The 15,895-nt window shown below is 40.9% G+C and overlaps 1 protein-coding gene across 6 annotated transcripts in view; it reads left to right on the top strand.

Annotated features, from left to right (window-relative positions):
* Positions 1-15,895, top strand: part of fgf11a (fibroblast growth factor 11a) — a 94,428-nt gene that overhangs the window by 51,278 nt on the left and 27,255 nt on the right. For all 6 annotated transcript variants that reach the window (XM_042401066.1, XM_042401067.1, XM_042401069.1 and 3 more), the window contains 2 exons: positions 2,131-2,241; positions 14,128-14,231. In XM_042401066.1, the coding sequence (XP_042257000.1) occupies positions 2,131-2,241; positions 14,128-14,231 (215 nt within the window). The remainder of the gene's footprint in view (positions 1-2,130; positions 2,242-14,127; positions 14,232-15,895) is intronic.

Below are 15,895 nucleotides of genomic sequence, written 5' to 3'. Positions count from 1 at the left end.
TATTTCAGGGAGAGTGTATCTCTCTTTCTCGCTCTCTTTCTCACACCCCTGCTGTCAACTCAAGGCCAACTGCCAGCTGCCCCCGTACTTCTCTGTCCTCATCCATATTTGATGCTTCTCATTAAAAGTTGATTGTGGAAACACTTCAGCATTCTGACATTCCTTCTGATCCACTATTTAGTCTCTCTCAGCACTTCGGAGTGAAAGAGCCCCTCAGTCATGCATGTACGGCCTGAGAAAAGAAACACAACTCAACACACACACACACACACACACACACACACACAAGGAAGACACGTCAACTTATCTTTAAAGCGTTGGCAGAGAATGAAAATGCCTGATTGGATCATCGAAACAAATAGTCTGATGCCTCTGAGTGCATTGAGTAAATGATGACAGTTGGTATTTGAAAGCAGACTAAACACACGATAGGAGAGGATTCATTTAAGGGGAACTCTTATGCTCATTTCCAGCTCTATATTTTTATTCTGGATGTCATGGTGCAGGCCTGTGCCCTCTACAGAGTAATGACCACAGGCTCTTGGCTAGTGGGTTGACCCTTTAGCTGAGTGGTTAGTCGTCCATGCCTATAGCCTTTTAAATAACTGTCTTTAAATAACTGACCCAAGACCGCATTGCTAAGATATAATATATAAAGCATTATAATAATGGTTTACTGACGGCATCAGTTGCAACCACTGTCATCCATGGTTCTCTTAGCTATTGTCACACATGCTAACTTCAAGACTAATGCTAACTTAACTTACACTTAATTAGCATCTTACAGTTAGCATCACATATTTCTTATTAGTATTATCAAGTCTAATTAACTGCAATTAGGTAGCGAAAAGCTTTAGACTCACCTACCAGTCGTAACGCATCTTAATTATGAATGAAGCAATCTCTGCAATGATAAAATCGACAGCTGGGCTGTAATCCTATTTGTTTGGTGCCCTGCTGTCCACCTGGTCACCATTACAAAACTACTTACATTATATAACGTTAGCTAACGGACTCAGAGTTCATTTAGTTAGGGTATTATCACAGTTTAGCTAACTTACTAACGTTACTCTGTTACAAACCTCAGTTACATATGCATAAGAAGCTCCAGTCTGTTATAGATCTAGCATAACATTAACATAACTTGCATGCAAATAAATGATTGAATTAACATAGAAATCGCATGAAATGTACCTTGAAAACACATGAAACATTAACTAAATAACAACACACCCAAATAGCCGAGCCGCCATCACCCAGATTGATAACCTGTGAAACCGAGAGGGGAGCGATGAAGGATTGGTCTGCCCACTCACCACTACGCTAACTACGTTGAGAGCTTTCAAGTGTGGCACCAATGTGCATTCAGGTGCTACACAGTGATGTAATGACCCTTCCTTCTTGTATAGTTTCCTTGCATTTAATGTGGAAGTTACATACTGTGTATCATGGCTAAGCTGATAACAGCACTCTCAGTCACCATTGAGCAGCAACACTTACAAAAGTGATTCAGTGTCGTCGGGTCAGTTTGAAGATGCGATGTTAAAGATTCATTCGTACATGTTCTGAACACCTCACACACTTTCACGCACTTTTGGGGTATTTATATAGACTTAAATTCATTTCCTGGAAACTTATCCTAGCCTTAACCACTACTTGTCTAAACCTAACCCCAACCTGAACCACTGACCCAAAATTGACGTTTTACCAATTGGGAACATGGCTTTTGTCCTCAATTGCACAAGCTGTTCCCGTCAACTGGTCTTAAGTCTTGTTTGTGTCTCTGAAAGTGACAAGTCATACCTACACACACACACACACATACACAGAATCACAGAAGGAACAGCTTGCCTCCCTCACTTGAACCTGTCTGTGAAAGATCCGTCTTTTTAGCGGACACTGACGTCCCATCAATCCCGCTGAAGGCCACGGTCTCACACACACATACACACACACAAGCACACACACACATCACTGTTTGACTATTTCACAGTGTAAATATCAAGACCTGCCTCTTGTTTGGTCAATGTGCACGCTCAAGTACTGTAGATTCATAAATGTGGAGTGACAAGCGTGCGTGCCTGTGTTCCTGGGTGCTAACGCGTGTTTAACCCTGTGTTTGCTCTGCAGAGCCCCAGCTGAAGGGCATCGTCACGCGGCTCTACTGCAGACACGGCTTCTACCTCCAGATGCTGCCGGATGGCACCATGGAAGGCACAAAGGACGAAAGCAGCTCCTTCTGTAAGTGAACGATCATACACACACACACACACACACACGTCCACACACAACTTGTCAGCGAGATGAAGGTGTGTATTTTATGGCTCAGTCAGTACATGCACCACTGGGAGTTTCCCCTGCTTCCATGCCAAAGGACATTTAAGAGGGACTTCCTGGTAGGACAGTCGTATATCTGATCTCCGACAGCATATGAATGCACAATAACACTGCCATGCTTTCTGGTTTGATTCGCACTAGGATCAATCAAGCTGAAAATGTATGCACGCTTGGTGAGGCGCTCTGGGTAAATGCCAGCTAAATGGGATTTGTTCACGTTACATAATATATATCACACCAGATCCCTGGCACAGATGAAGTTTTTTCAAACACATGTTTTTAATTGTTTTGCTTACAATCATTCTGACCTTTAAGTCACAAGCCTTGTGTATCTATGAATAACTCATGTGTGTGAGTGTTTACTGCATACTGCAGGTGTGTATGTGTGTTGTCAATCCTGGCCGGTGTATTTTAGTAGCTGTCTGCACTAAAGCAGCCGGTGGTAGATGATGTTCCCAACATCCCTGCTTATTCCAGGCACTGATGTGAGTAGGACATTGTGATTCCTTTAGAATATTTACGGGGTACTTACAAACCTAAATCAGCACATAGATTAGTTCAATCAAAGTCTGCTGCTTCCTGTAATCTCTGAATTCAAGATAAAAAAAGTCAAACAGCTGCCTGCTTGTCAAATGAAAGGTACAGTGGAACAATCCAGTAGATCTCTCTGCGGTGTAGGTCTTAGTGGTGGTCTGCTTTTATATGGTAATAGCTACAGTACCAATGTCCCTTTGATGATGAAACCTTTACAAAAAACAGACAGAAAAACAAATATGTATAAATGTGTTTTAAATATGGATTTAAAATCAAACAAACCAAACGAAGGTGCTTTTAGAAAGTTTATGGTTATTGCTGCCACCCATGCTTTTCTGATGCTTAACTGAACTTAACTAGTATCTGAGTACCCAGAATTAAACACTTGTTCACTACCAGTGAACAAACAATTCATTAAAAAAATAACAAGTTTTATTGTCCAGTCTGGGCCAATAAATATGATTTTAATTAGCTAAACTACTATCAGATTGTATTACTAACCATTCCCTCCACCTTAAGCTACAACCCACTCTGAGTAAAGATACCTTCACAATACACTTCATTCCTACGCTGAGTCAGTGTCTCCCATTAACTTTAACTGATGCCCACATGATGAAGGTAGCCATTGTTCAACTTTAACCAGGTGGACGTGTACGGAAGTTTGGGAAATCACATTAAACACAATAATAATTGCAGTGCAGCTGTTAGACAGTTTATAGTTTGTGATCACTCTGTTTAATACTTATTTATTACACACTGCAGGACTGTATCATCACGTCTTCTTTGGAGGGGCTGATGCAGTCAGTGTCACTGAACAGAAGGCTAGTGTGACCCTAGCAGCAACCTGTAGGTTGTTGGTATTGGATGTAGAGGTAGCAACCACTCCAAAATTTTGCTATTAAAATTTTGTCTGTTAAAATACGACTGTTAAAATCACCACGTCACTGGGTGGCAGATGTAGCAGTAACCTCTCACTGTCTTAAAGCACATTAACACAATCCACTATGGTTACCTGAATCTGATGACAAGGCTTCCATGATCTCTTCCCCAAAATACCACATTCATGTACATTTCCACCACTCATATGTAGCACTGTTTTCGGATACACAGCTTTCAAATGCAGTCTTTAAAAATCACTTAATGACAGCAGAGGATTCTCTGAGGATCTGAATTGAGACTTAAAGCTCTGCATATTAAAACCTGCTGTCATCCTCTGTTGCTGAGCCTCCTTGTGCACACACACACACACACACACACACACCACCGCAACCATGTTAACACACACCTCGCCATCCGAGGGGTCATCACCTCGGTGATTACTGACCAAAAACATCATATCCCATGAGTCCCTGGACTCCCTCCAGCACTCCCAAAGAGATCAATATTGTATTATAGGATATCCCTGACGTGGCAACACAGCATTTTTTTTTTCTGTCAGAACACCAGTTTGAATGGAAAACATGAAGTTAGCACAATTTTGGATTTACAATCTACTAAGAGGAGGAGGGAAAAAAAACATACTCCCTCTGTAAAGTTTATATTTCAGCATATCATTGAAATGTTAAAATACTCGTGGCAGCAGCATGTTAAAAGAACCTAGATTTAACCTTGAGGCATTTCTGGTGAGGTTTTCCTTTGGCATTTGTCCTGGAAAGTAAATTTAACTGTATATTTTATGTAACTCACACATTGCCGGGCTTATGTTTGCTGATCAGAAACTTACAGTCGTATCGGCAAGATGTAGTAAATCTCATAACCACTTCAAGACAACTTTCTAATTGAAAGGATTTAAACTTCCTGGTATACTGGAAAAAACTTGTGAGATATACCACCAGGGTAATGTGTCCTCCATTCACAGCTGTTTGGTTAAATGAGGCCCGCAACACCTCCAGAAAGCTCCGATAACTGATTAGACCTACTTTCACCTCTCCCTCTTACACAACAGCACACCTACACCGAGGCAAACATCGCCGCACGCTGAACTTAAAACATTCTCATGTCGAATTCTGAAATATTCACCGCATAATACCGTAGGGCACATCCGAAGGCGAACAGGGCTCATTTCCAGACGGATGTAAAGACCGCTGTTGCGTAACAGCGCTCCTGGTGTGTTGGGGCATTAAACATCAGTCAGTAGAGGTCACCTGCAAAGTGTTTGCGTGGGTTTGACTTACGGTTCATTTTATAACAACTATAATTCCATCAATCCCAGGATCCGGTTTAATGCTGTCCTGGGTTCTTTGTATTCTCAGGGGACAGTGTGGAGGGGCTGACAGGTAAGTCCCGTAAAACTCATAAATTGTGCACTTTTTTTATCCGAGTCGGATTATTTATTCATTCATGCAGAAATCGTTGAGTGATTGACATCACTGTAACCAAGTATCAATCAGCAGCACAATCATCTACCTGGCTGCACAGAATATTGAAAGGGTAGAAATAGCTGTGTGAGCATGTACTGGAGCACACTGCGTAGGTATGTGTGCATGAGTGTGTGTGTGTGTGTGTGTGTGTGTGTAGCGGACTGTCAGGCTTATCTTCAGTAGTCTCCTTGGGAGCAGAGACTTTTACTGTATAATGCAAACTGGGCTGAAACTCTACAGCTTTAAGTTTCGCTCCATTTCAATAAAATCTCTTCTCTTTTTTGCATTTTACAGCCAATAGAGATCTTGTATTGTACAACCTGCATGAACAAATTGTTTCTTGATATTTTCAAGGACTTCACTGACCACTTTAGCACAGCTGGATTTACCTGCTTGGGGATCCTGGGGCAGATATGAGCTGATCCTCAGGTTTGCTGATTAAATAGAAATTCACTTAGGGATATGCACATGTAGGCCTTTAAAATAGATTGTGATACAGGGCCCCTCTTCAACACAGGGTCTCAGTTGGTAGGATATCAGATAGGATATCCAGATACAGTTTACAAGTTAATTCAAGGTGTAAATGGGGTCTAAATCTGGACTGTTCCGCTGCAAATTTGGCAAGTGTTTGATGCTCTTAAGTTGACTTTTCGAGCACTGTATGCAAACTTTCCGTAAGTCCGTAAGACTTTCAAACATACAAATTCTCCAAAGCACAGTTGACCTTTAAAAGACCTCCCCCTGGATGGCTTCCTCCATCCCTTTTTTCCCACCACCTTCTTCCCACTTGACCCTGACCTTTCTCTCTGCCTGTACCTGTGATCCGATGTGACCTGGTGTAATGACACTGAACCAATGACCTCCAGGGGGCAGGGGGGAACACGGAGGAGCAAGGGGACTGGATACATCTCTGCCTCCCTCTTGTCACCTCTCTTCCTGGGATACCTGGCCCCGAGCAGCTGCTTTCACCTCCTGGTTCTCTGACAGAAACGTGTGGGGAAAGGCAAGACAGCGGAAGGAAAGGTTGGATTCGGGACAAAAGTCGGAAGGAGGTATGGAAGCCCTGAGGGGAAGTAGTGGAACAAAAATTGACTAGAGTGGCTTTTGTATGGCTTCGCTATACTTTTATCACATTTTTTTTATTTAACCAAGTCCCCTCAGGGCCTCCATAACTAGGAAGTTGTCACAGAGCTGGAAGTGACTGCATATTAAAGCAAAAAGCGACAAAGGGATGGAAACAGAGAACGAGAGGATCAAAGAAGAGGGGAGAAAGAGGGGTTGGCAGTGGAAGAGAGAAGAAGCGCGAGGGAAGGGAAAACGTGAGGACGACAGAGAGAAAGAGAGGGAAAGGGAGGGAGCGATGGGGGAGCAGGACAAGCAGCTGGCACGCGGCTGATGGCTCCTCAATCACTGTGTCTCCCTCCTCTGGTGGGAGGTCAGAGGAGCTGCCGTCCCCCTCCTCCCCACCCCCCCCACCCTGCTCCTCTCTCCTTCCCTATTCTTGGCTCTTCCAGGTTGTTATGTAATAAAGCTGGGAGAAGAAAGAGGACTATGGTGAGATTTATTATCTATTCATTGGAGAAGAAGGGGCTGTTAAAGGACCATACTGGTGTTTGTGCATGTTTTATCCACTTAACCATGAATCACTTACACTCAGTGTAACCTCCAAGCAGCCATAAGTTCTCCATGCAGCTTGTAAAGACCTGAAGGTCACTTGAGATAGACAGTACATGTGTCTGCTTTTATTGTCATTACTTAGATTATATATGTGGTAATGAATGTAGAAAAATGGATTGATTTGGCAAGTCTGCACTTTATTAGATGCATATTTGTTGTGATATGCTATTAAAGCCACCAAATGTAGAATATTTAATGTGACTAGCATCTTTCAACTTATTCTGAAGTTTCAAGTGTCTGATTTCCTGAACATACTGTAATCAGTGGAAGCATACGGAGGATAAAAAAGAAAAACACACTAAAAAATTTAAAAAGTGCAATATCCTTTGTTTAAATTGTTTAAAGGTATATGTGATTTCTAGTCAATGGGAAATGTGTGGGGGAAAAAAACTGAAAACTTGGGCACAAATCTTAAATATTTTAATATAACAAAATATTCATGACTAAATAAACAACAAAGTTAAAGTTATAGTAGTTCATAATTATTATTTATTTAGAGGTTTGATTGACAGTGATGTTAACAAAAGCAAACAACCACACAGCTGATTCAAATGCTGCTAAACTCTGATTGGTGCATGGAAATAAGTGACATCACATTTTTCCACCTGAGCCACGCCCACTTCAAACCAGTGAGAAGAGCAAACAAAACAACAAAAATGCAGAAATGGCTCAAGTGAAGTAACTCAAGCTGTAGTAACTTTTGGTAGATGATTTTGTGTCCATGAAGAATCCAATAGCTCGTAGTAAGAAGATGATTGAGAAAATAGTCGTTTTAAACCACAGATAACACTTAAACAGCAGCGAGATGGAGACAGAGCGAGATTTTGAGGGTTTTGCCACTAAATATATAGATTAAGAAGCAGACATGGGAAGGATCTTTAAAGAGCTGAAGGAAGATTAAAGAACACATAAAAGAAAGCAGAGAGAGAATAAACACACTGAGCGAGCGATGGCAGACAGAGCGGCTGCTGTGATTGTCACTGGATTTGGTCTCGTTTGGAACTCCGTATCTCGGGGAGAAAAAGAGAAAGAGACCCAAGATGAGAAAGAAAGACAGACAGTTTGACAGACAAAGAGAGAAGTAGAGGGGGAAAAAAAAGGAGGAAAGAGTAGTACAGACAGACGGAGGGAGATGAAAGCTATATTGACTCTGGTGTGTACATCGGAAAGCCATAAGGAGGAGCTTGATTCTCTGACTTTTATCCACTGTAATTACCATCTCGCACTGTTGGAGGGAAATTTTTACTTATCTGTCTCTTTGCTCTGGAACAAGTTTGCTCTCATTCTCTCTTTCCCTCCATCTAGCTCTCTCTGTCTAACTTTCCCCAGTGCTCGATAACGCTCCTTCACAGAGGGCAGAGAGAGGAAGAAAAAAAAAATCTAAAGACTTGAAAAGCGGATGAAGGAAACTTCGCTTTGTGTATGAGCTGCGGCATTCAAGGAGGGGGAAAAAATGTGAACATCGAAAGCAAAAGCTTTCTCAGCCAGATGAGGAGGAAGGTAAAGGACTACAAGAGCGGGCTCGAGAGGATGAGAGGAAGAGCGCGAGGAATACCAAACGAGGGGAAGCGAGGACAGACAGAAACATGGCAGGGGATGCAGAAAAGGGGGAGGTAGAGACAAGAAGAGAAAGTGATGAAGAGACAGACAGATAAGGCGGGGTAAAATAGGACAAAGATGAATGGACGCCGATGCAAAAGTGTTGGTTTCACAGGACAGAGAGAACGACAGCAGGCGATGAGGGAATTGAAAGGGAACAAATAAGGAAGACAAATGGAGAGACGTATTAAAAAAAAAAAAACAGTGAGATAAGAAAAAGGTTGTTAATTCATGACAGGGAGGCGCAGAAAGACAGAAAGCACCAGGGAAAGAGAGGAGAAGAGGGGGAAAAAGGGAAAGACAGATGGACTGAAAAGAAGACAGATAAAGGCAGAGAGAAATCAGTTATGGAGAGGGGACCCTGGGGGGGGGGGGGACGAGGTAGAAGTTAAATAACGGGAAAGTGAAGGTAGTTGTCTTGTCATCAGAGTCATCGACCACCAGGGAAATCAGGCGTGAAGCACAGCTACAAGTCATTTAATATACTGTTGAGTCTTTAAACCTCATTTTTCACAACGCAAATGACAGTGCGTGAATGGAGAGAGATGGTTTCATTCGTTGCCGATGCAAATCAGCTTGTTTTCTACAACTTAATTATTTCAAGTGTCATTTTACCGATCCCAGAGCGGCGGTCTGTCTTGTTTCAAGATGTAGGTGTCAGGCTTCAGATATTTTAAACTGCAGTATAATCACATTAGGATCATTTGAGTATTTGTCATTATTTTTAAATATTATAAAAATTTAATGAGGTTGGATTTTTTTTAGCGGTTTACCAGTTTTTTAATTGTGTTAACTAATCATACTATCTATCATCTGTTATCTTGCCAAGCAGGTTATGCTCTCACCATTTTGGATACAAATGAATTATACCTGACAGATTAAACCTGCCACTATGAGCAAAGAGACAATAAACTATATGTTATAAATGCACATGGTTGTGAATTCATACATGTGCTTTTATATGCTATCTGTAAAACTGTTTTCATACTGTACAAATGATCTTAACAAGAGCTGCCACATTCAAGTCATCCTAGAGTTTCAGTTTCACATATGAAAACACTATTAATAACTGTTGATGTTGATTATTTCTAACCTTCACACAAGCAGTTCTGTAATTATACAACTGCCTTGAGTTGCCTGAAATCTCTGCCATCTATCACATATGACCTTATTACAGAGGAGGTTTTGAGTCTGTAATGTGTTCACACTAGAAGGTAACATATCATGGCTCCAATGCAAAAAGCAATCGGTCCTGTTAATAACAAGTTAGTTCAGCCTGAGGATTCTGTGTTAAAAGATTTGTTTGTGTTCTGCTCACCTCTGGTTCTCAGGTCACTTTTGAGAAAGAGGTCTTGATCTCATTTAGTCCAATAACAATAATCTTACTTTGGCAGCTTATTCAACCAAAACATTTCAAAGATAATACATGAATAAGTCCATTTTCAGATGCCTAAGCAACTATGGGATCACAATGTTCTTATCCAGTCAGCTTCACTCACATAGAAACAGAATAAAGAGCCGGTGTCTGTCCAGAAGTTAAACTCTGTGTGACTTTTCACAGATGACTATAATCCTCTTCTCATTCCAGTGGAGACCAACTGGGCTGCACAATACAACACTGCAGAGCAGCAGCACAGCGTGCAGGCCTGCAGATGCCCTCTGCACAGCTTAACTCTGTGTCCTGCTACTGCTTCCCTCTGCTCAGCCACCCCTCCTCCTCCCCATCCCATCTCCACTTTCTCCTTGTTTATTTATTGTGTAGATGATCTCAAGCCACAAATTGACTCGTGGGATTGATTTGGCAACACCCTCCTCCCTCCCTTTCATTTCCCTCCCCGTCTTCTCCTTCACCCCTCCTTCTGTCTCTCCCTCAAAAGACTTTTGATCAATTTAGCAGCCTCCTCTGTTGTAGAGAAAGAGAGAAAAATGCGAGTCAAATGGAAGGATGGAGAGAGCGAGGGATGAGGGAAAACAAAAGAGAGATGGGATGGCTCTATTATACAGGCCAAAAGTTATGATGATCCATGTGATAAGCAAAGCTCCTTTCTTGATTGAGGATGAGAGAGGAAACTCTATCTTTGAAAAGGAGAGAGAGATGAAGAGAGAGAGAGTGATGAAGGGGAAAGAAAAGACAGTGGAGAGAGGGTGAGAAGTAAGAAGTATCTGACCCTACGCCATGGATGTATTAGAGGCGGGGCCCCGTTCATTCCCATGAAAGTTGCTCAGCGGTGCATGAAGTCAAAAAAGTAGCTTCCCACTGTAAAGAAATTACCTGGATGTATGCTCTATGTGCCCCAGTGCCCATAGAACATGCACACCAGAGACTTCAGCTGGTTGAGCTGGTTTAGCCCTCCGCTAACTTAAAGGGGGATAAAATTATTTAATCAGGTGGCTCTTGTAGACTTAACAAATATTATCGGACCATATGGATCAAATTCTGATAGTGGAGTAAGTCATTTTGCAGGGGTTATGATGCTAAAAAAAAATGCTTTTTGGACACGTGTTGCATCCAGAAGTTGTAATTACACAGTTTGGCCACTATAACAAAATGGTGCATTTCCTGGACGCTTGCTCTACACTATGTCAGGTTACTGTTATGCCGGTCAAGCTTTCCATTCTTGCGCAGTATATGTGCAATTAAGATGGTAACTGACAAAAATTCAAGTAATTTTTGAAACAATTTGTCCATGTTTCCAGACAGAAAAGCAGTTGTCTCATTTGTGGCAGCTGTAGCTAACGTTAGTTTCATGAGTTGGTTGAAAACGCAGACCTGTTCATCAAGTAGACTCAAACGAGAAGTCTGTAAAAGTGTCTTACATACTTGCTGGCTACATACATGAATAGACTGAGGCTTAAGGGGCATCTCCAAGGCAAAAAGTCAGCATCCTCACCAGCTGATGCTCCAAGTAGAAAACATGTAAATAAAGAAACACAGTGTATGATGTGGAAAAATGTCAAATCAAAGATAATACATCATCATTATATAATATATATGATAGAACTGTTTGGCTGCTTAGCTTACATATGTACTGTATGCTTTATTGTATTTTCAAATAGAATGTTTAACTTTAAGCATTACAAGAGAAAATTATTTTTAGGATGAGAACTGATGACATATGTAACCTTAATGCTATCTCAGAAAGGTTTCACTGGGTTTGCCAGAGTTTAAACTTCTCCAAATTCAAAAAAAGCAGCTAACGTTAGCTTACCCTATATTGTAGCATCCATGCAGGGCTGGTTGGCTCCCACACAGTGTGGAAATACTACACAGGAGATGTGAACGTAACCTGTTACATCACAAAAAATATGTAGTTAGATATACTTTGCCTTTGAAGTAATGCAGAGTTGCTAGCTTGTAGGCTAGACATGCTAATGTTTACACCTTCCATTAAAGCAAATACACAGTGTTTAATCCATTCCTTACACTTTTGCTCTTGTATTTTTGGTTTTGGAGAGGGTAAAAAAGAAAGAAACTACCATTTAAGCTCTTTATGGATGGAGAATTCAAAAGCTAGACAGTCAAGGCTATGGTTGAAGCTATGACTGGCCAACAGAGTCTGAAAAATGAAGAGAGAAGTTTTATTTCGGCGCGTCTCAATGTGCAGAAAGTTACTGTGGGGTCACCAGCACCACATTGAGGCTACTGGTGTATGAAAGAGAACGAGAAGCAAGAGTAGAAGAGAAAGAAGAGGGCAAGAAGGATGGAGGCGATGTGTGTGTGCCCTGCTCTATTTGTCATCCTGGCTGTGGTCTTTGGTGACACCTTGTTCATTTGCGAAACCGACTGTTTGAGATGCAGGCATCGATCGAGCAAATAGAAGCAGGGCCCTCAAGACAGAACGAGAGGGAGGGCGAGAGGAGTGAGAAGTACGTGCAGATGTCATTAGCAACATTTCGAACTTCGAACTGGGCCCACATCACCATCTAGACTGTGTTTTGTTGCTTTTATACCGGAGCGGTGGTCAGTAGACATCATTCATGTTTAATGTGACGTGACAGTAAAATCTGACTACGCTCACATTGGCAATAAAAGTTTAAATTTTCTTTCTTCACAAATGTATCTTTCCTCACACATTTCCAAACATGATTCAGAGATTTCTTCAACTGGACCCGGAAGAACCTTTGAATGTGGATAGAAAAAGGACAAATAAATGATGCATAAATAAAAAGAAAAGAAAAACTTCTAAAAAAAGAAATCTACAAGAGTTAGTCTTCAACAAAAAGTTGTTATTTTTTTTAATCTGATAACTTAACTTCCATCCATTATGTTGGCAGAACTTTTGATTTGAAATTGATTAGTCTAATAGCAGGTAATGGCTCCATGAATCTAAAACATGCTCATGAGACTTTTTTCATCTCTATAAGACATTTGTCATCTCGACAGCCATGCTGTCAATTTATAATGTACACTTGTAATTTGTCACAGAAAAAAAAAACACTCACATATGCCCCAAAGTGCAGCGCAGTGACGCAGGGTTTGATATTTTTACCCTGAATTTGAACAAAAGCTGATCCTGAGGCAGCTGTATCTGCTAGTTGTGCAAACATGACTTAAACAAGATAAACAAAACTTGCATTTTAGGCATTTTACACAAACAATATGGGATGAAATAGAATTATATGCCATTATAGATAATAACCTTATCTATAATAATACTAGTAATTTAGTAACAGCTGTTATGTGTTCAATATTCTGAAGCTCGTCTTTTTTGGTTTTCTTCCTCTTCCCATCCAATCCTACCGCTTCAGGGACCGTAGTCGTCATGGTAGCGTTTGGTTGTGCTGATAATGTGACCACGGAGCAGCTGGCAGCCAGAGGCCATTTTATCAGTATCACTCAAGTTCCCATGTCACGTCTGACGAGGCGCAGTTTTAGGTGGTACGCGCTCAAGGAGGTCTTAGAAGGATAAACACATGTGCAACACGCAAGAAAGCACATGCATATACAGTACACAAGCGAGCGCAGAAATTCATGTAAATATACTTGCCATGCATGGACAGAGAGCACCTGAACAAATTACAGGAAAACGTGCAGGCGGCTTCACTCATGACAGCGGATTTAAACACACACACACACACACAAATACACAGCGTGGGTGCTGCTCCAGTGGCCAGGTTAAAGTTAGTTTATATGGAGAGCTATGCACATAAGAAATCCAAGGTTCCACAGGAGGGGGATTCAGTGAACCGCATTGCAAAGTGCTGTTTACTGTGTCGGGACGGAGAAAATGAATTCAAAGCAGGCTCAGGAGATTCTCTAATGTACTGTATTCTTAAGGCTCTCTGCTAAGCTACGTTCTCTCTATCTCTCCAGCAGGGGAATTCTCCTTCTGTCACTCCTGGGTTTGTCTGACCTCTGGTGTACCAGCAACCCAGACTTTATTCCTCCCTAAATCTCCCTCTCTTAATAACTCCTTCCCTCCTTTTCCCTCACACACTTCTATTCCACACCTTTGACAGATATACTGTACAACAGGGAGGATGAAATAGGAGACAGCTGGAAAGCAATTGTCTTTTTATGCCATGAGGAAGCACTGTGAGCATTTACGAGAAAGAATGATTGTTCTAACACTACTGCTCCCTCTCTGTTGTTTTTTTTTTTTTTTTTTTTTTTTTGCAGTGCAGTTCAACTTGATTCCTGTGGGGCTCAGGATAGTGGCCATCCAGAGCACCAAGACGGGGCTTTACGTTGCCATGAACAGCGAGGGCTACCTCTACACTTCGGTATGCTCAGCACATACAGTACAGTAATGCCGTAAGCCTATAAAGATCTCATTTGTTTGTTTCATTATGGCAGTCCTGGTTGAAAAACTGCCACTCCACTGCTGGCTTTGTGTTTACTTGTACTCTTGTTGTCATATTATTGATGAAACACAGTGTACAGACAGTGTGTGACAGCTAGACATGCGTATAGAAATGTACAGGCAATATAGAAGTATGTTTAGAGTGGCAGACAGTTATGAGAATGAAACAAGTCTTCATATTTATTATATATTCTTATATTAAATCTGTTCTGTAACTTACCACACACTGTTGTCACAAAATGTAATTCAAATAATATTGCAAACAGCGCAAAAACATGATGACAAAGCTGCTTCAAAGTTTTTAATTCAAGTTCTATACTGCTTGATTTAGATGAAACCAATCCAATCCAAACCAGACAAATTGATTTACATTTATATATATACAGTAGCAGATTACCTTCATTAGTCTTTGTTCGCTGTAAATGTGCAGTGCAATGCAAGTTTTTATGACAGAAAGCATCAGCATTTAAAGAAAAGATGAAGTTACCGACAAACCAAGCTAGTCTTTTCCCTCATTAAAGATGAATGATGCAGAAAAATGCAGAAATAACACATTTTTCACTTCACCACATAATTTCTTAATCAAGTCTCTTCTGTCAACAATCACATAAGTTTGTTATTTTCAAGTCAACTTAAATCATCCAGTTATGGCTCTCAGAAAGTGAAATGCACAGCTGATTGGTCATTTACATATCCATTTAAGTTGTTTAGAAACATCATAGCTTATTAACATAAACTTCCCAGCATGCACTGTATTTGAGTTTTTAAAATAGAACAAACACAAAAGTTAAAATTGTAAAACTTTATTTTTTTTTGTAAAGTTTTAATGAAGTTTGTTGCTTTCAATGGTGAGTTATCTCTACTTGCCTGGATTGTTAAATCAAACACATCTATGTCTTTTCATAGGTACAGATACCCTTAATCTTACTACATATGTATCTTTATTTAACACCACTGTAACATCATATGAACAGCTGGATACAGTAGAACACAGTATGCAAGACGTGCTGGATAGGATCTAAATATGTCTCAGTAAGAAGTAAAATTGGATATAAATGTTTAAGAAGAAAAATCTTGACTCAAGTTCCACTTAGTAGTTTTGCTGGAGCTTTCAGCTGCATCTCACAGTCTTCCTCTGTGGATGGAGTTTGCTTAGTTATTAAAAGCTCCAGAAAAACTCATAAATAGACCACAGACGAGTAGTATTATAAGTATTAAGTCACCACTTCTACTAGAGAAATGAAAACTTCTTCTTTTCAGTACGTTGTCTATTGTTACAGTAAATTATTAGCGATTAAGTCACCTGATGAGCAGTCCACACAACATCTAAGTGTACAGTGATTACTTGTTCCTTTTACCCACACAGTGACAGTGACCGGCTGAGCTGGTGACGTCTGAAACTCTTATTTAACATCTGTAAGCACCTGTGCATGAAACACTTCCCCGCTCTCGGTCAGAGCAGCACTATCTTGTGAAACAGCTCGTACAGTTCTACCTGCCGGTTGTTTCACGTTGAGAGAAGCGGCAGAGCTGAGCCACAGATTTGAGAGGTAGATGGAAGAATAGATGAAGAGACAGAGGGAT

This window comes from Thunnus maccoyii, chromosome 22, assembly GCF_910596095.1.
Source record: "Thunnus maccoyii chromosome 22, fThuMac1.1, whole genome shotgun sequence".
Taxonomy (NCBI): Eukaryota; Metazoa; Chordata; class Actinopteri; order Scombriformes; family Scombridae; genus Thunnus; species Thunnus maccoyii.
The sequence above is the reverse complement of the archived record's forward strand: the minus strand, read 5'-3'. Positions and strand labels throughout refer to the sequence as shown.